The following is a 19,226-nucleotide window of genomic DNA, read 5'->3' as shown; positions in this document are numbered from 1 at the left end:
GCGCTGGAAGCAGTGTGATGTGGCCGCCTCTGCTTCTAAGGGCTCGAAACCCGCCAAGTGACGCTCCGCAGCTCTGCTCGACAGTTGCTGCGCTGGCAGGTTTCCCAGCAAGGAAGAAGTTTCAGTTGGGTTTCGACTGTGAAATTCATAATGGTAGTTGCAAGCATATCTCTGAGAATTGGGCTGGTGGTAGAGAGAGGCTTCAGGCATTTCTCCAGCTGTTGAATTATTGAATTAATAGTGCTCTTTCCCACACCTTTGGTCACGGTGTTCGCTGGGGAAGAAGGAGTCAGCTCAGGATGAGATACTAATTTAGGCAGGGAACTTGGAGGTGGCCTGTCCCTCTACGCAGAGGCTGCGTGGGCACTGGGAAGCCTAATGAGTCTTGCAGTTCAGCATGAGAGTTGGTCCCAGGGGCATTCTGCTTACTGTCTCCCTTGTCTCATCAGTGCTGTACTCTAATTAGTGGGAAATGGATGGATTTCATTCCTATACACCTACTTACAGGTGGAAACTTGCTTTTGGATTTAACAAGGGCTCCGTGCATACTTATATGCCAATGTCTGATGTCTTCTGCATTCATTCTTAAGTTTCAGGGGCTGTTTGTATTTTTTTTAAATCTTCCATTTATCTAAGCATGCAGTAATCTATCAATTCAAGAACGCATTTAGTATAGATATAGTAAATATAGTGATTTCCCCCACTCAGTTTTTGTGAGTGCTTCAATACCTTGCTGCTCTTAGTAAGAACTGTCTACTTCATGGTAACGTGCATTGCTGGTTAACCTGGGAAAGGCTGTGCAAAGATAGCAGGCAGCTCACATAGTCCCTTTTTTTCTAAGAGCTGTGGCTCTTGAGGGTCTCTGCAACAGCCATGTGTCTGTTAGAAGGCTATCACAGTTTTCCTGTGTCTTCTCAAACTAATCCAAGCCTTCCGATGTTTATTTATGGGTGAGATTTTTTTCTAGACCTCTAGGTTATTGTTATTATGGAACTTTAACTAATCCAAGTTTTCCTTAAAACACAATGCCTCAAACAGGACGCTACTTCAGTTCAAGGTGAACTAGGCAGTTGCTTCACAAATCTATGTTCTTTGTCTGCTGTCGGGGGTGTGAGTCTGTGGCACAGGAGAGGGACTTGTATCTGGGGAAAAAAATAGTTAATCTGTTCTGAGAAGACAATGAGACAAAATTGCTATGTTTCGCACAGCTCTAAGATAAACAAGTAATAGCTCATGTTCAACAGCAAAGCATGTTCATATACCATGAATAGGATGGATGTGTTATATGATGAATCTAGACACAGCAAATAAATTTCAGCTTGAAAAATAAGATACCACATGAGACAGCATGTGCAGAAAGAATGTTAATGTTTAGGAAACTGAAGGAATTGGCAGAAAGGAGAGTGCAGAAATGAAGAATAGATATTTTGCTTTGTTACCAGGATTGATTGGCTGACTACTTTTTTGTCTTTAAACCATAATAGCCTTCCCTTATTGTCAAAATGATAATATATATAAAGCACTTCCTGTAATATTTCTCTTCAAAAAGACCATTCATCAGTCCCAGAGTTAGATGCTCGTATTTCAACTCACAATTTAGTTTAGCAAGTTTATACTTCAGAGCAATCACTCATTTTTAGCATTTGTGTTTTTAATACAAATCTCAGCTACAGAAGCACGCAGTGCTCTTAGGTGGGAATAGATTGGCTAATCCAGGTAGTACTTTTATCTTCTGGCAAAGAAAGAGATTATTGCTTTTCAAAGAAAAAAAGTATTCTTCCAGTCTAGTGGTTCAGTTCATAAAAAGACTGAGGGCAAAAGAGACTGTCCTCTCTTAGGCCCAGTGCAGATGTGAGGGTATCCAGTGATAATGTGTGTTTTGGGAGTGGGGAGAGAGTGGATATAAGGGCAGATAAATACAGGATCAAATCCTGAGTCCTGAAACCAACTGAATACATGATGAGGGAAATGACAGCAAATGCCGAAGACGTTCTGGTGGACTTGATGTGCTTCAGTGCTGAAAAATCTCCATTTGCAATTTGTTCACCTGCATATTTCAGAATCTACAAATACACCACAGTCTCTCTGACAAACTTCTGTGGTTGCCAAAGCAGAAATTATCTTTTGTGATATACTTGACTTTCTGGTTTGGTCAAATTTTCATGCTGCAATAAATCACCTTCCTCTGTGTCCTAAGTGTGACGTTGCAGTGAAACGTATGGCACCACCTGCTTAACAAACTGCATTAGAAAATCATTAATCTCTGTTCCATTTTTCTTTCTCACACAGCTTCTCTTATCTTAGCTGCATATTTAAACCTTACTTATCACTGTGGGAGGGGTTTTGGAGGAGGAGTAGCAAAGATACGTCTGTTTTCCCATATGAAGTGACCTCCCTCAAAGCGTCATAGGAAATACTCTTTCCAGATTCTGTGTAACGATCAGGCCTCCCCCTTTCCTCCTTCTCAAAGGTTAAGTATCATATAGTCCAAATTGCAGAGAAGTGTTTGGCTCTGGGTGGGGTCTTCCTCCATCGTCATCAGTGGCCACACAGCTGTCAGTCAAAGAGCTGAGCTGTTTTGTGGATTCCTGTCGATGGCTGCAGTAAGGAGGACTGGGCAGCTCTGGTCTGGGAACTGCTTAAGAGCAGTGAAAAATCCGAGAGCCCCCTACCTGCGCCTGCTTTCTGCGGCAGTATGCCACCCTTTGTACAGACTGACCAACTCTTACCTTTTTTTTTGTTTCAGTCTTACCCACTTGGCAGTGGTCAGCAAAATACACATCACTCATAAGTGGGAGTGTGTCTTTATGGAGCTTTTTTCTGGTTTATGCGCAACTTTGCAGGCCTCTACATCTAGACATGCTTCCAAAGATTCCTCTAATTCATGTTTTAATTCAGTTTCATTTCTTTACCTTGAAAGGAACAGATGAAGAATCTGTATTAAAGCTTAGTCTTCTGAATTTGTTTGTTAGAAAGGAGGCTGTAAATGCTAATTCCAGATAACACTGTAAGTAGCGTACAGTCACTTAAAAAGCCACTGAATATTTTAACATTATTAATTTGAAGAAACGAATTGCTGAAAGAACCTGACTGACAATCTATGCCAATAATAACACATAACAACTGTGGGCAAACACCACATATAGTTGCTAGAGTGTGTTTTCTGTTTTGCGTGATGGTTGTAAGCAATTCTTGCCAGATGGGCTGATAATGTAATTAGGAATCGTTGTGTTAAATGAGGCGGTATTTAAATTGCCAACTAATTTTCTTTCTATTAACCATCTTAAGAAAGAAGAGCTGTTACCCAAATTATTTCTAGCTGCTAATCCCTAACAAGAAACCTCACACTTCTTTGCACCTTTTTTAAGCACTGTCTAGCAAATTACTTTCTGGAGGGTTTATTATGTGTGGGACAAAGTAAGAAAGAAGGGGAGTTGAGAGATTTTACATGTTCAGGGCTTTTTAGATGGGGCACACTTCTGCGAAGCCAGTGCATCATGATGTGTGCTAACAGCTCATGAGCCAGTAACGGGATGCTTCCTATTTATAGTCTCTAAATGTGGACAGAAAAACATTTTTACTTTGTGATAGTTCACTGTGTGGCATACTCCATCAAGCAGAGTAGGACTATAAACCCTATTTTAAGTATGTGCGTGGGAGAAATCATGAAAGCACAGCAGGACAAGATTTTGGACGGCATATGAAAGTTAGTAATGTGGAGCGATCGCTGTCTTTATTGGGGAAAGGAGAGAGGGAAAAAGAAAAGGGCGCTCTTGGGTCAAGTTAAAATCCCAGGGAAGGTATGATCGTTTGTAGTTTTCGTGATGAACTCTTACAGAGCCAGCGTCTTTGGTCTGCTGGCTTGTGCTGGGGGAGCTATCTATTGCCTATCTCTAGGATTTTGACTGAACCCCAGAGTAAACATAAGGTTGAATGAGATTGATTATTGTATTTACAGCACGAACTGTGCAGATCTTATTCCTTCTTTTTTTTTGTTTTTCCTTCTCTGCTTCAGCTCAAGCAGGGATGAAGAGCCAAATGCATTTTTTCGGTCTGGTTTCTTGTGTCCAGTGATGAATCTTTATTGCTTGACCCCAAAGCATCAGGCCCATTAATTTGAAGAACCAAAGTGGGTTTTTCCATGGATTAGTCTTTGGATGGAGATGAAGATTATCACTAGCTCAATGTGGGTTACCTAGGGAATTGCATCAAAAGCAGCAGCACAGCAGGGTTGCATACAGGTCCTATGGTTCCACACCTGCAAAATGCTACATATGCTAAACCATGCAGAGAGCTGCTTCAAAGAAATGCATTATGCACTTGTAGCCTGTGTTTTTGTTTTTGTTTTTGTTTTTCTGAAATTTACCAAAAACTCCATCAGACCTCAAACTAAAACAGGGAAGAAAAGCATTACTAAGTCTGAGCACGGTATAGGTCAAAAGGGAGGTAAGGTCTGTCCCTGCTAGCGGATGCTATTTGCCTCTATGTGACAAAAATTGAATGATTGCCACGTTTTACCACTTTTCCTTGAAAATGGGAAGGAAGTTGCTTTCTGAAAGCATGGTGGATAACTGCAGGTTGTTGCTCACCAGGCAGTTAAATGAGGCGTAGATAATGACTAGTGTTGATGACGTCGTACTGATGCTACTTGCTGTAATGAACAGATGGGGCTGGTGCCTGAACCACAGATAGAAGAAACTTTGCTGAATGAAAGAAGATGGCAGATCAATAGGCAAATGTTTTCTGATGTTGAAATGCAACAATATGCAGCAATGGAAGGCTTAACAAAATTAAAGACATGGTGGTAAGTTAAGTTATTGAAGTGGGACGGTATGCAGTAAGTGCTATTTGATGTTGGCTCTAAATGAAGCATTGGAAAGTTTGAGGGCTCCTTAAAGTATAGACAAGGAGTTTGACTTCCACTTGGAATAAATCATTACAACTATATTTTTTTCAGCATCTTGCCCCTTTTGGAGCAGAATAAAATATATAAATGCATTGCCCAAGGAGACTTCTGCCTCCTTGTAGACATATTTCAGTGCTTTCAGTAAACAGTTTTTGATTTTTTTTTATAAGCAGAACTTAATGGCATATAGATAGAGTGTCAGATTTCCTGTATAAGTTTGGCATGGCAGAGGTAGATGTCACTATCTTGCTTACTCTATACCTAGGTATCTTAAATTAACTTCTTATTAATAATCATGCTATTTCTGTATTGTAAATGTGTCCAACAAAATAATCTCCAGGCATGGTACTAGGTGCAGATTTTATGTCCCACAGCTGTGGCAAAGGTGACCTTGAAGGGAAAGATGATTTTTTACATTTCCCATCTGCTTTCTGCTATATAGGTCTGAAATTGAACTTGGAAGCAACAATAAAAAAAACCCTCTAGGCTTTGCTTTCGTACATCAGCAAGTGAAAGGAAAGTAGTCTTTGATTGTTTTTAATGCTGTGCACCTGATCAGTCAGCAATCTTTGGACAGTTTTTCCTTCATAGCCATGTTCAGCCATCTTGCTCTGATCTTGGCTTTCCCAAAATTGGACTTCATCTGACACTTTCTGACAAAACACAGTGATCACTAAATAATCAGCTCTAAGTGGCAGGAGGTGATTCATTCTAGATGGCTGTAGTAAATCCAATAAACCTGCTTTGCCTGCCTGTGAAAGCTCTGATTCACAATCCCTGGTGCTTCATGGGGAGGCAGCGTAAGAGGACACTCTCAGCTCTGCCTCTGTGTCGGTGTCTACTGTCCCCATGGCGGAAAGACAGAGGTGTAGAGAGGTACATCCACTCTCCACTGTCACAGTTCATAGCTCAGTGAACTCAGTTGAGCACTGATTTCCATTTACATTAGTAAGCCAGGTTGCAAAATGCAGTGGCGGGGGTGTGGGCACCCTGTGTGTTTGGCTGCGTTTCCTAGGGAGAGGGCAGTGCCGACCTCCAGCAGTGGGGCAGGGCAGGTGGCCCTGGACCCCGCTCCATTGCTTGCTGACCGGTGACTTGCCAGAGCTTGTCCAGAAGCTCCCGGAGCAGCGATATTAAATTGCCAGTGCACTGCACAGAATAAAGCAGGCCTCAGTGGTGACGCCAGGAAAGTGGTTCCTAATGAGACGTGAAGGCACTCGAGAAAATTTAGCCCCAAAGGGTGTAGAAGAGAGAGACGGTGAACTCAGTAAGTTATACCCACCCCAAAATGATCTGCTGATCACTGGCGCTATTGTGGGGACTACAATAAATCTGTGTCCGTCTGGGCTGCCTGCATCTCATTAGACTCAAACATGCAGCCACAGAATGTCAGCCTCAATAGCAGCTTGTCATGTGCGCGCTGCTGCGCTGCAGCGGGCTGGCACTTGTAGGGTCAGCCGCCCTGGCTTGGGCAGGGAGAAGGAGTTGGAGGGTATCTTTTTTCTTTTAGAAGTGTTCGTGTGCTCAGTTCTGTGGGTAGTAAAGTTGCCCCTTTCTGCAGTGACTTGTGAATTCTGTGAGGATAACATTTTATTCAAGGTGTGGGGGTAAAATAGCCTTCGTATATGTGCTTGAGTTTTTGGTTTTGGTTGGTTGATTTTTTTAAGTCCTCCTCCATGTATGGTGTCATGCATATTACTGAAGCTACAGCAACACCTACATGTGTTTATGCTGCTGATGTATAGTGCCCATTACTCAAACATGACTGACTGCCTTGCAAATGCTAATTAATTTAAGCCTTGCGGCACCCCTTTGAGCAACGTTTGTTGGTTCTCATAGATGCACACATTGTAGCTGTTCTTCGTTACTTATTTTTAATACCATTCCTCTCCCAGATATAAAAAAATGAATAGTTCTTACTTTGCTAGGTACTTGACAAAATGTTAAGGTTTTGTTATAGAGTGAAATAAAGTAAGCAGCAAACTGGATTTTATTGCAAGTCATGCCTCAGAGAGTCTTATTTTCTTTTAAAGCTTCAGCTCCTGGAGTCAGGTGAACTTGTATATGTCTTTTTGTTTTTAAAAGTCTGTGTCTAGCTCGTGTGGCTGCAAAACCGATTTTTTTGCACTGTCTCTGCTTAATCTGAAATTTGAGATGCAGGGAGCCAGATAAATAACTTGTGTGAGACTGTGATTTTGTTTCTTTTTAGTCTTAAAATGTTTGCATGATAAGGACTGGGAATACCAATGAAAGCGTGAGCATGTAGTTCAGAAGAGAATTTCACAGATTACTGATCAGGATCAGTTTGTTTGTTTTTATTTTCTGAGCTGCTCAGCTCCATACTATGTTAAGTTGTTAACATAGTTAACATACTGTGTTAAGCATAACTAAGTTAAGGTAAAAGATAGGCAACTCTCTTCCCCTTCTCCCTCCACATGCAAACCAAAGATGTTCTGAACATCAGCTCACACTTCTTTTGTCTATGCTCTGTCTAAAATCTATTTAAGAAGAATTCAGACAATCTTCTCCAAATGCTAACCTTCTCCCCCTGCCTTTGTCTTTACGCTCCTTCCTGAACTCAAGCTTTTCTCCACTTCCTTTCTCAGCGCTAGACTGATTTCTCTTCTCTTTACCTTTTCCCCTTCCCACATCTGTGTTCAGTGCTAGTTCTCTGGCTGCCTCAAGTCTAAGGCTTGATGGGGGCCACTGCAGTGGCAGGTTTGAGCTGGATTCAAACCATGGGCGACCCAGGCCTGATGTCTTCTTCCCTCCCGCAGGAAGATTCTTAATTGCTGGAAAATTTTCTGGGGAGTGGGTGTCCCCTCCTGCCGAGGGCATGATTTCACAGTCAGTTTAGGACAATCTGAGTCCACATTGTCACTGAGAGAGGCAATCACCCTTTTCTAGCCTCTGCTTCTACCATCTCTTTGGAAGTAACTATCTGATCTGACGGATTACTGATTTTATTTTTATTTTTATTTTTATTTTTATTTTTGTGGTAACGGTGGGTCAGGAGGCTAATCTGATTTGCTGTATGGCCATGTGAGAACTAGAGCTAGAGTTTATGCCAAAAAGGCATGGGAAGCATCCAGCCAAGAGCAGGGAAAAAATGTGACCACTACTTTTGGTAGTAGTGCATTCTGTGACTGGCATAAATTATCATTTAGGAACACCCTCAAGCTGTAGTTTCAAGGTGGCTTAAAGCAGCACTGCCACTGAAAGAAGTGATCCTGCTGCTGTGGTGAACCAGACTGGGAAACTGGGCCAAATGGGGAAAGAGAAGGAGGGGGTTCAATTTGTCTGTGTGGTTTTTTTGTTAGGCAATTTTTGGCTTAAATCATCTTCCCAATTAACTGAACGAGCAGCCTACTTTTAGGCCACGTTTCAATCAATCAGTGCTTTTCACAAGGTTTTGAAATCTGCTGTGCCCCTGCTTAAAGGCAGGGCAGACCGTGGTAGGTTGCTGGGGCTTGGAGTGAGCCGTGCAGCGTTGCGATGCTGCCCAAGCCACTGGGCAGCTTCGTGTTTCTGCCTGCTTCTGCCCACACTTGCGCTCAGCCCCCTACGTGGAAACCTCGTAAGCTCTAATGCAAGCAGTGTTTTAAACAGTACACAATTCAGTGTGCGTCCCAGGCAAGCCAGGTTTCTGAGACACAGGGACTGGACCAAAAAGAAATTTGACGTGATCATGAAATCATCTGCTGCGTGAATGCTGGTTTTGAGGGTTTTCACCCTTCCCTGAACATGACTGTATTTCATTATAATCAGCTGTTTAAGGGTCACAGCAGCATAACTTTCCCAACAGTGACACTTTTTATTTATTTTCCAGGGCAATATTTATCTTCATTTTTAAACAGAAGGTAATTAGGACAAAATAATGATTTTGTTTGTTTGTTTAGCTAAATATGAAAACCACCTCTCCTTTCTTCTGTTTCGGCAGTTAAATATTCTGGTTGACACTGGAAGCAGTAATTTTGCTGTAGCAGGTGCACCTGATCCTGATGTCACCTCCTACTTCAATCCAGAGCTGTAAGTACCTGTTCTGCACACCCTGCTGTGATAGGATGTTTTTTTAGATTCTGACTACTTGTAAAAGTGGATGGTAAGGCAGTTCTTGGGACTTCTGCGACATCCTGTGAGAGTGTGGATTTTATTGCCTGAATCAGAAGATTGTCCTTCTCCGATGCGGATTCCGACCTGACTCCATAAACAGTCCCACTGATTACAGTGAAACTGAATTCAGAGTGAAATGATGGTTAGACCTGGGAAAAAAGGAAGAAAGCAGAGTAAAAATCAGATTCAGCTAGTGTGGAACACTTGCAAAATGATGCCAATTTCAGCCAATTCCTTATCCAGGTAGTTTTAACATTTTTCAAAAGTTTAAATACACTTTGTTTTTGTTTAAAAATAAGTAAATAAAAAGCATTAATTGGTTTTGTTACATGACAGCTCATTCAAAAACAAAATTGGTCATTCTAAAACTAATTTGCTGTTTAGTCTGGCCAATGACCTCCATCAGTCAGCAATCCAGACAAGACCCTGTTCTATATCTGGCTGTTTGTATTATATGACTTATTGGCTTTGGTGCCTGTTATGCACAAGATTTTCTGTGTTCAGCATAAACTGACATTAGTTACAGCCAAACACAGCTTTGTCTCTCTGAGTCACTCTCCCTCCTTTCTTCCTTCCTTTCTGCCCTTCTCTAGTTTCAGTTGTTTCAGGTAAATTTCTCCAAAATGGGGTGTCTATCTTTCGTTGAAGCATATGGATAAAGATACTTAGAGGACTGGGACGCTGGAGAGTACTGCCATTCTTGTTACCTCTTTATGTATTTTAACATGGACTTTGGCTTTTTTCTAATAAGATTCACCAGGAATGGAAGAAAAGACAGTATTTCCATGCTGCTTATTAGAGCAGCCTTACCTCCTATCAAATATTCAAATGTTAATGGGGATACTTCACAGCTCCCTCAGAGATGACACAGGTCTGAAAAGTCCAGAATTTGCATTTGAAGGCTATTTCTGCACTACTGCAGAGTTTTACATGCCAACTATCCCTTTCCTTAGGCAGTGGCTATAATTACGAGGAAACTTAATTGCCAACAAACTAAAAGCACAATTTTCCTTCTCCCTTTTTTCTTCAGTGATGTTCTTTTGTCTGGAAAGATGAGGCTTCTCTAAGAACCTTCCACTATTAGAAACAGCAACAGAGGTCCTGTGCTGAGAAAGGCTGTGCGTATCACTCAGAGGTTACAGTCTCTTATCAGTGTTCTCAGAGTGCACTGTGTTTTGAGAACTTTAGTATAAAATTAACAATGAAACCTTGAAATTTAGGCCCTGAAAAGTTAACAGTGCTTTATCAAAAGTTTCAGCAAAACTCAAGTGATAATAGCCCAGAGAAGCAATTGCTGGTTTGGGTTGGATTGATGGAGAATTAGAATGTTCTCAGAATAAAGTGCAGCCGTTAGCGTGTATGAACCTGGCTACATCATGCTTCTTCTATGTCAAATACTTTAAGCATAAATGTCATCTGGGAAGGATCTTGGCCCCTCCAAAATCAGTGAGGGATTTCGCAAATGTGTTTTGGAAGGAACTTCTGCACATCATCTAGTACAAATCCTCACTGAGGCAGGACCGTCACCAGATCAGATCAACTATGACTTTGTCCAGCCAAGTCCTGTAAACCTCCAAGGACAGCGAATCCATGATCTCTCTGGGCAGTGTGTTTCAGTGCTGCGCCACTCTCTGGTGAGGAAATATTTCCTAGTATCCAACCTAAACATCCCAAAATGTAAGTTGTGGATGTTTCCCATTGTTTTATTGTGGCACTACAGAGAAAAATTTGGTTCTGTCATCTTTGTAACTGTCTATCAAGTAGTTGTAGATTATTATTACATCTCCTGTTAGCATCTTGTTTGCAAAACTGAAGCCGAGCTCCCCTCAACCTCTCCTCACAGATCCTGTGCTCTAGACCCCTGACCTGTTTAGTAGCTCTCTGCCAGTCCCTCTCCTGTTTCTCCACATTGCTCTTGAACTATGTTCTCACAAGTCAACACAGTACTCCAGGTGTGGTCTCACCACTGCTGACCAGAGGAGAGTAATAACTTTCTTGGATACATTGTCCATGGCCCTACAAATGCGGCCCACATTGGGGTTTGCTGTATGTACAGAGCAAGTACTCTGTTGGCTCTTATTCAGTGTGGTGTCCACCATAACTGCAAGTCCTTTCAGTCGCTTCCCAGCCTGTCCTGGAGCATGGAGTTGTTCCACCTCAGCTGCAAAACCCTATGCTTCTCCTTGTTGAATGACATGAGGATACCTTTGGCCCAATCCTCCCATTTTTCAAGGTCCCTCTAGATTGAAGCTTTGTCATTCAGCATGTCAACCATTCCATTTAATTTGGTGTCCTGTGCAAATGTGCAGTCTGACCATCATCCAGGCTGTTGAAGATGTTGAACAATTTTCTCTCCAGTAACAATGCCTGGGGCACTCCGCTTATTGCCACCTCAACACTGAGCCATTGATCACTGCCCTCTGAGTCCAGTGGCCCCAGCCCATTTCTAACCCACCCAGCAGTCTGTTCTTCCAGCCCCAGCATCCTCAGCTTCCAAGTGGGAATGCTGCAGGAGATGGTGTCAAAAGCCTTGCTAAAGCTGGGATGTACTACAGTTCCTCTCCCCTCATGCATCTAACCAGTCATCTTGTAGATGGCAGTGAGGCTTGTCAAGGATGATTTGCCTGGGAAAATCCTTGCTGTGTTTTCCTGATAACCTTCTGTCATTCACGTGCTGGGGAACGGATTCCAGGAGGTTGTTCTCTGTGGCCATTCCTGAGCTGAGGTGAGCTGAGTGGCCTGTATTTCCTTGGGCTCTGCTTCTTGTCTTTTTTTTGCAATGGGCCTAATGTTAGCCTTTTCCCAGTAGTCAGGGGTGTCCCCTGATTGCCATGATTTTGCATAGATGATAGACAGCGGCCTTGCTATCACATTAGCCAGCTATGTAAAATGACTTACGAATGATCATTACCTGTTTGTAAATGAGATGAAATGACCTCTATGCTATGTGGAACACCTCAAAATCAAATAAAGTTGTCTCCTCTCATTTGGTAATCATTCCTGCAGTTTCTCTGCCATCATCATGAAGTGTTTCCATATCAAAGCCATAAACTGCAAATTGAAGGCAAGGCAAAAGAAGGATTAGTAATTTGTTACATTAATAGAATTGTAGGGGCAGAATTATAGATTTTTCCTTATTAGAATATTAATATTGTGTTAGAGAAACACAATGATGCATCTGAATTTCCTGATTGCCAAGTTATTAGTTTAATTTTAACTCAAATGATACTAAATTACATGTGTGATTGATTTTGGACTGAAATTAAGGAGTTTTTGCACAGGAAAGATGTTGTCTTTGTTTCAGAGTGTCAAGGAACATGGGGGGGTGGGTTATTGAGAAAGTACCCTCCTTGAGCAATTTGGGGGAAAAAAGCTAGTTGATTAAATGATGTTGTGTGTGATGCTTTTGTGTCATATAATTCCATTGTTTAATTATCTGGGTCTTTGTGTACAAAACAAATAAAGCTGTTGTCATTTCTTTAATATGTCAGTGGCTATATGTTCTTTTCTGTTAGTCTGGAATTCATTCATTACTTAGACTTGTGAGTTGCTCTGACAAAATTTTGCTGTGAAAAGTTCTGAGTCTGCTGTGATGATCATGGTGTATAAGTTACCATGATATATAAGGTTTGGGGAAACAGCATAATTTTTCCCCTTAAACTGAAAAGAAAAAATCATAGCTTCTGTTTCTCATACTGTTCAAAATAACAAGTAGTTTTTGTTGAATATGCTACTTGTGATAAAAGATCTATTTAAACTGATGTGTAAAGGTGTTTTTATACTTGAAACTAAATAATCATTAATGGCGCAGGTATGTGAAAGAATGAAATACTCATGGAGTAGATTTTAAGCAACAGTACTATTTCAATGTAAATACTGCTGCTTCATGGGCAAGTTTCAAGAGCAATCTGCAGCTGATCATTCTGTGAGATAAGAGGGTAAAAAAATTATGGGCAATAAATTGAGGTAATACAATAAAGTATGTACAAGCAGACAAAAGTAAGCTCTTGTTTGCAGTATGATCCTGCAAGTTTGTTGTGGTTCACTGTACAGTTTGTTGTTTGGGGTAAATAGTAAGCTTGTTTCAGAGTCCCTGCAAATTAGGTGGGACTTCTTGGTTAAAAATCAGTAATTTATGTTGTGGAATAGTCTTCAGACAACAAGGTGGTTGTTGGGTTTTCACATTTGCTTTGTCTTAAAGTCGTTGGCCTTGAATCACTTGCTTTGTGCCGTCTATCTATCGTTAGAGAAAGAATCAAAACTTCTCCTCAGATTTTTTTAGTCTGTTGCTGTTTTCTCTCTCTGCCATTGCTGTCTGTGCAGACATTGATTTGCTGCTTAGAAGAAGGTGAATGGATAAGCAGGAAAATGTGAAGCACTGGTTTCTCACAGAGTGGCAACTGATTTGGGAGAGGGGGGAATTAAGAAGGAATTCCATGTGTTTGGTGAGGTCAGTATTAAGCAGGGCTTTCTGCATAGGCGATTTACTGTTCCCATGTTGAACTTCTTCAAATGCAGAATGATATTAGAAATAACATTGTGGCTATGCTGTGTTTAGTGCTACAGTCTGGTACAGAGGAGTAACTGAGTGGGAAAATGAACCCACTGCTAGTTATCTCAACTGAGGCTTGAGAGCCAGTTGAGGTTTGAGAACCATTTTTCTGGTGGCTGCTCTGTAGAGAAGGTAGTAGCCAGTAAGGAGAGGGAGAAAGGACTAATGGTACTACAGCACTGTAATCTCTTAGGCCCTTTTCTTTGCCTCTGGTTTAGATATATTCTTTCCTGCCAGAAGAGTAGAATTTCTTGTTTTCTTATCATCGCCAAAATGGCTTGTTTAGAATTTTTTGTGCTGTGTGTTTCTGTTTTAGAACACACAGGCCATGAATTAGAACAACTCTCTAGTTTTGACCTCTAAAGAAGTTTTCTTCTTTTGGATCAGTCAGATGGAAAAACATAGGCTGATTACAGTCAAGAAAATGGAGCAGGAAATGTTGTTTTTGCAAAACAGAATATGATTACTGCCACAAGAATCATGTGAGATCCCTTCCCACACCAGGAATTTTGCTTCTTGAAGTAAATAACAAGGTCTGCTTTTAAACAGGACTTCTGGGGGCTTTACAAATGAGATGAGTATCATCATACCCATTTCTACAGATGGAGAAGCTGAGGCACAGAGGGTAAGGAAGTGACTTGTCCTGCCTTTCCACAGCTCACCAACAGTACTGGGAACTGAACCCGGTCTTTCTGTGTCCTGTTCCAGAGCTCAGTCCATTAGGCTGTTAGCGCTTACAGAAGAGCTTTGTGCTGCTACTGTTGCTAGTCATGCAGAGTCTGTATTCCCAGATTTGCTTCACTTTATTCTCCCAGCTCTCCCCTTTCTCTCTGATTTTAGATGTTTCCTCTTCTGTTGCACAGTCAGGCACTTTTCTTCATGAACAGTCCTGTATTTTCCCTTCCTCTTCCCTCTCCCCTCAGTTTCTCTAATGTTGCTAATTATTCAGACTCTGTTTTGAATTATAAAATGTACTGCCAGACCTTGTCTTAGTATCACAGTGATACTCTGAAGACCCTGACTGAGCAGTGATGTCCCTGTGTCTAGGTGTCATATAAATGCAGAATTCTGCAGAAAGTTAAAAGAGTAATAACAGTAGCAGCGACTGGATCCAAATAGTACCAGTATCTCTGGAATTCATGCATTTTGAAAGACAATCTGTGTGGCCTGTTGCCTCATTTGTTTCTGCTGTCTTGGATGTTATAAGCTGCTAGGCCCATGAAGCCCTTGAAGGGGTAGGCATTGGGAATATCAAGAACTAATTAGGAATGGAGCCTGGTCTTTTATTCCTTACCTCCCTTCATCTAGAAGGAGGATCAGTTGCCATAGTTCATATGGTCTAATTGTTAAGTCAGATAAGGTGTGTTCAAGTGGGTGGAAGTTGTCTGCATTGCCATTGAAAGGTTATCATTAACCCCATAATAGGCATAATCACACTAACTTTAATCTGACTAGCTCAGGTGGAGGTGACTGTGAAGCCACAGCAGCATGTGCTCCAGGATGAGCTGGCTCCCTGAGTCAGCCCTCGTTGGCGGGCTCATATTGCCTGTGTTGTAACTTCATGGCTCCGTGGCTGTTTCTGTCAAAGCAGCTCTTAAGTTAAAACTGGCTTCATAAATCTCCCTGCACTGTAATCACCTGCACTTGTATTGTTTTACACAAGTGTAAAAGATGTTATTATGAAATTACTTTAACCTGCTGATTTTAAACTTTACTTTTAAAAAGGCTATCAAGCTACAAGTCTGTTCAGATGAACCAAGCATGGTCATTGGTCTGTTTAAAAGGAGAAACCATGTGCCACCAAATGTGACCAAAGTTAGTTTGCAAGGAATGTAGGAGTTCTGTAGCTCCTCAGTAGTGGTATGGATTGAAGAGGACTGCTGTGTTTATACTACAGATTTTAAAATTAAAAATCTATTGATATTTTTTCTGTTTTTGTTAAGCTTTCCACATAGCAATCTCTTCCTTTCTTTGGTGTGCCATAGTTAACTGCTCCTTTGCTTTTGCTGCCCCGGTCTAAAAGGAACACTTCCTTTCGTCCTACAAGTTTGTTTACAATTGTCCTACAATCGTTTGTTTATTATATCCAAATCTACTTACCTCATTATAGACAAACCAAACTGCAGGTTCATAAAACATGCATCTTAGTGCTGTTACTCACAATAGCACTACAAATTACCCAAAATGCAATTTTAATAATATTAATGAGGTGTTACTCTAAAGCTATTCAGGTAGCTCGGCATTTCAATTTTAGATTTGAATTCAGAAGCTTTTCAGTTCCTTAGCATCACTTAATACATTCCATTTCCAGTTCAAGTGTATTGCTCCTGTTGTAATGGGACCTGTCTGAGTCAGGGATGTATTGCAGTAGATGGCATAATATCACAGATTAAAAAAAAAAAAAAAAAAAAAGACATATTGTGAAGATTTGAGTCATTGATGGCTTTAGGGTCAAAACAGGGGCTCAAGATTTTTTATTATCCTTTTTTACTGCTTTTACAATCCTTCCCGCTGCCTCTGTGAGTATATGGGATTGACTTTGCAGACTTCACTATTTTTCCTATGCAGGGAAAATTAAGATTGAACAGTACTTGATTTTCTTGCATTGCAAATGAGCAGCTCATGCATGAGTGTGTCTTTTCCTTTTAAAGGTCAAGTACATATAAGTCCCAAGGAATTGATGTCACAGTTAAGTACACTCAAGGAAGCTGGACTGGAATGCTAGGTACAGATGTCATTACTATCCCGAAAGGAATCAATGGCAGCTACACTATCAACATTGCTACCATTCTTGAATCAGAGAATTTCTTCTTGCCAGGGGTTAAATGGCACGGGATTCTTGGTCTTGCCTATGATGCCTTAGCCAAGGTAAGTCGTCCTTTCCCCAGCTTTTGTCTTTCACAATGACAATAACTAGAAATCTAAATTTTAAGGTAAAGAAAACAAATGATCCGTCAGGGTTAGACTCCTCCCTTCCAACTACTCTTTGCTAAGGATCTTTTGTGTTTTGGTAAATTCCAGAAAGAATAAATGGAGTTGTGATGATACCACAGTCCCAGATGAGGATTTAGGCACTTCTGGTGGTGGATGCTCCAATTTTAGCTCATCTGGAAAGAAAAAGCTTTTACAGACCTTGTAGTACCAGAGGATAGGAGTAAAGGTTACCAGGCCTCTGTTATATGTATGCAGGGCATTTCTTAGGGTTCTAATGAGCTCCCTCAAGACTTGTCAAAGGACTGATGAACTTACTTGGCAAAGCCCCTGGCAGCTCATTCTACAACATTCTCCATACATATAATAAAAGTTGAGACTGAGAGCACGTGGATAATTTCAGAACAAACATGAGCTACGGTGTTTTCATGAACTTATAATGAAACGTATCTGTTCTTAGGGAGGTAGGAAATTCAGGTAGAAGTCTAAGTTAAAACCTAAAATTTATAATCTAAAAATTGTTTATTGTCTAAAACTGAAAACGTGACTGGAACACCATATAGTCATAGCTCTCAACCTACACAATAACTGTTTAAAAAATCCACAAACTGAGACATATGCAGGTAGAACAAGCAATTCAATACTGTCTGCTGACTCTAGAGTTAAAATGCTTTATCCAAGAGCTGTGTGATCATTGTATTGACTTCTGCCTTACTTGCTGTCATACATTGTCAACAAGCAGAGAATAGCTGCTTCTCAAGTTCTGGTTCTGACAAACAGTGGCATTTATTTTTCCCTTCTTCTGAAGACTGAAGTGTTCTTAGCTTCTGATGCTGCTTAGTACTTTGTGTAGTAAGAGCATTTGGCAAGCTAACCAGTGTCTCTACATGTCACGACATATATCTGCACAGAAATCTGAATTACAACAGAATTGTAATACTATAATAACTGCAAAGGCAAGCATGGCATACGCTGTAAGAGAGAAACCTGTTAGCAAATATTATCAGTAGAACTGGGCGTGCTTTGATATTACGTCTTTTAAAAGAAGGAAGAGGAAATAAGTGCTGTTGAGTACCAGGTTCGTTAGAATTAGACTATTGTATTTAAAATTTGAAATTCCTCCATTTAAAATTCTGCCTTTTAACCATAGAAAGGTGTGAAGAGCAAGTTATTTTTCACTGTTCTAATAATCCAAAGCTATTTCCAGTTACATTCTTGGTAAAAGTTTCTGCCTGAACCTGTAACTTGTATTTGAAAGCTGCAATTAGAGAATACTCTGGGGATTTCTATGACAATGGTCAAGACTAAAAATGTTTTAAAAAAAGAAAACAAGAAATGGCAGGGTTTTTTATGACATTATATTTAGGATTTTCATCACTTGGTTGTCAGAAATTCAGTTTACTCATGAAAAGTGGTCTTGTTTGAATGATTTGCTCATTTCTTCAACAAAGCTTTTTACTGAATACTTCTGCAATTTTTGTGTTTTTTGTTTTGTTTTTCAACATCCTCAAGCCTTCAAGTTCTGTGGAGACGTTCTTTGATTCTCTTGTGAGGCAGGCAAAGATCCCGAACATCTTCTCCTTGCAGATGTGTGGTGCTGGACTGCCTGTTTCTGGAAGTGGTACCAACGGAGGTAGTCTTGTGGGTATCTGTCAATCTGAGAGGGAAAATGTATATTTGTTAATCTCTCTCCTTTTCTATGACTAGCCTACTTTTTCCAAATTTAGTATTAAATATATGAAATGCTTTGTAATTTTTAAGGAAAAGTTAAGCACTTAGGCAAAACTCAATGGCCTGTTTGTTTTCATTCTCTGTTCTTTTTTTTTTTTCTGTTGAGTTTGAGTAAACTTCTGCATTTCAAGTTCGATTTTAATAAAAAGGGAAGTGTTGTGGTGCATGCCATCCCTGATGCAATTCCTTCAGGACAGATTCTGCTACCTTTCTCAAACTGAGTAGTGTTTTACTCAACTACTAAGCTTGTTCAAACTCATAAAAATGTTACAGTCAATTTTTTACATGAGGTAAAAAGAGGAAGAAGAATCAAGACCCTTTTCTTTTTTTTGTAGACAACATACCAAAGGAGAGTGTCTGATGACCAAATCTTCCTACTGTTATTAGGAGAGTTATTCCATCAGTTTTAGTGAAACCAAGAATTGGCCTACATTTATCTGGGACCATGCTTTGGAATTACACTTCCTGAATTATGCTGAAATAAGCATATCAGCACAGGGAGTTAATCACAAATAGTTATTTTGCTGTAAATTCACATACTACTGTAGATGTTGACATACCTGAAATAAACAAAGCCCAAGTGCATACTCATTCATGTTAGTTCAGTTAGTTCAGTTCAAACCATCAAAGTCCGATAGTCTAGTATATTCCCAGTCAGCTTAAATGTAAATTTTGATAGACAATAATACTAGTAGCAATAATATTATGGTCATATTCCAATTTGGATGTGTTTAAGAAAAATGAATTGTTATTAAGCAGTAGTAAGGCTTTTCTGAATTTATAAGGTGAATTTATCATGTGCAAGCCTAATATTCTCTCTTATTTTTATACATTGCCTAGATTAAGCCACTGAAGATACTCTTTTAAACAATGGAACTTTCATAAGAAAATTAGTTTGAGTTTGTGGAAGATGCTGGTAATCTGGCCCAATATGGGAATTCTGGTTTACTGAAGCAAGAGTCTTTTAACATCTAGATGTTTCATATAGTTGCA

At 40.3% G+C, this 19,226-nt stretch overlaps 1 protein-coding gene across 1 annotated transcript in view; it reads left to right on the top strand.

Annotated features, from left to right (window-relative positions):
- The window catches only part of BACE2 (beta-secretase 2), a 49,292-nt gene that overhangs the window by 13,670 nt on the left and 16,396 nt on the right, over positions 1-19,226 (top strand). Inside the window, exons 2-4 of the mRNA XM_067289769.1 lie at positions 8,847-8,935; positions 16,223-16,439; positions 18,015-18,143. Of these exons, the coding sequence (XP_067145870.1) occupies positions 8,847-8,935; positions 16,223-16,439; positions 18,015-18,143 (435 nt within the window). The remainder of the gene's footprint in view (positions 1-8,846; positions 8,936-16,222; positions 16,440-18,014; positions 18,144-19,226) is intronic.

The sequence above is a fragment of the Apteryx mantelli genome, chromosome 1 (genome assembly GCF_036417845.1).
Source record: "Apteryx mantelli isolate bAptMan1 chromosome 1, bAptMan1.hap1, whole genome shotgun sequence".
NCBI classification, from domain to species: Eukaryota; Metazoa; Chordata; class Aves; order Apterygiformes; family Apterygidae; genus Apteryx; species Apteryx mantelli.
Note: the sequence above shows the minus strand (reverse complement) of the source record. Positions and strands in the feature narration are given on the sequence as shown.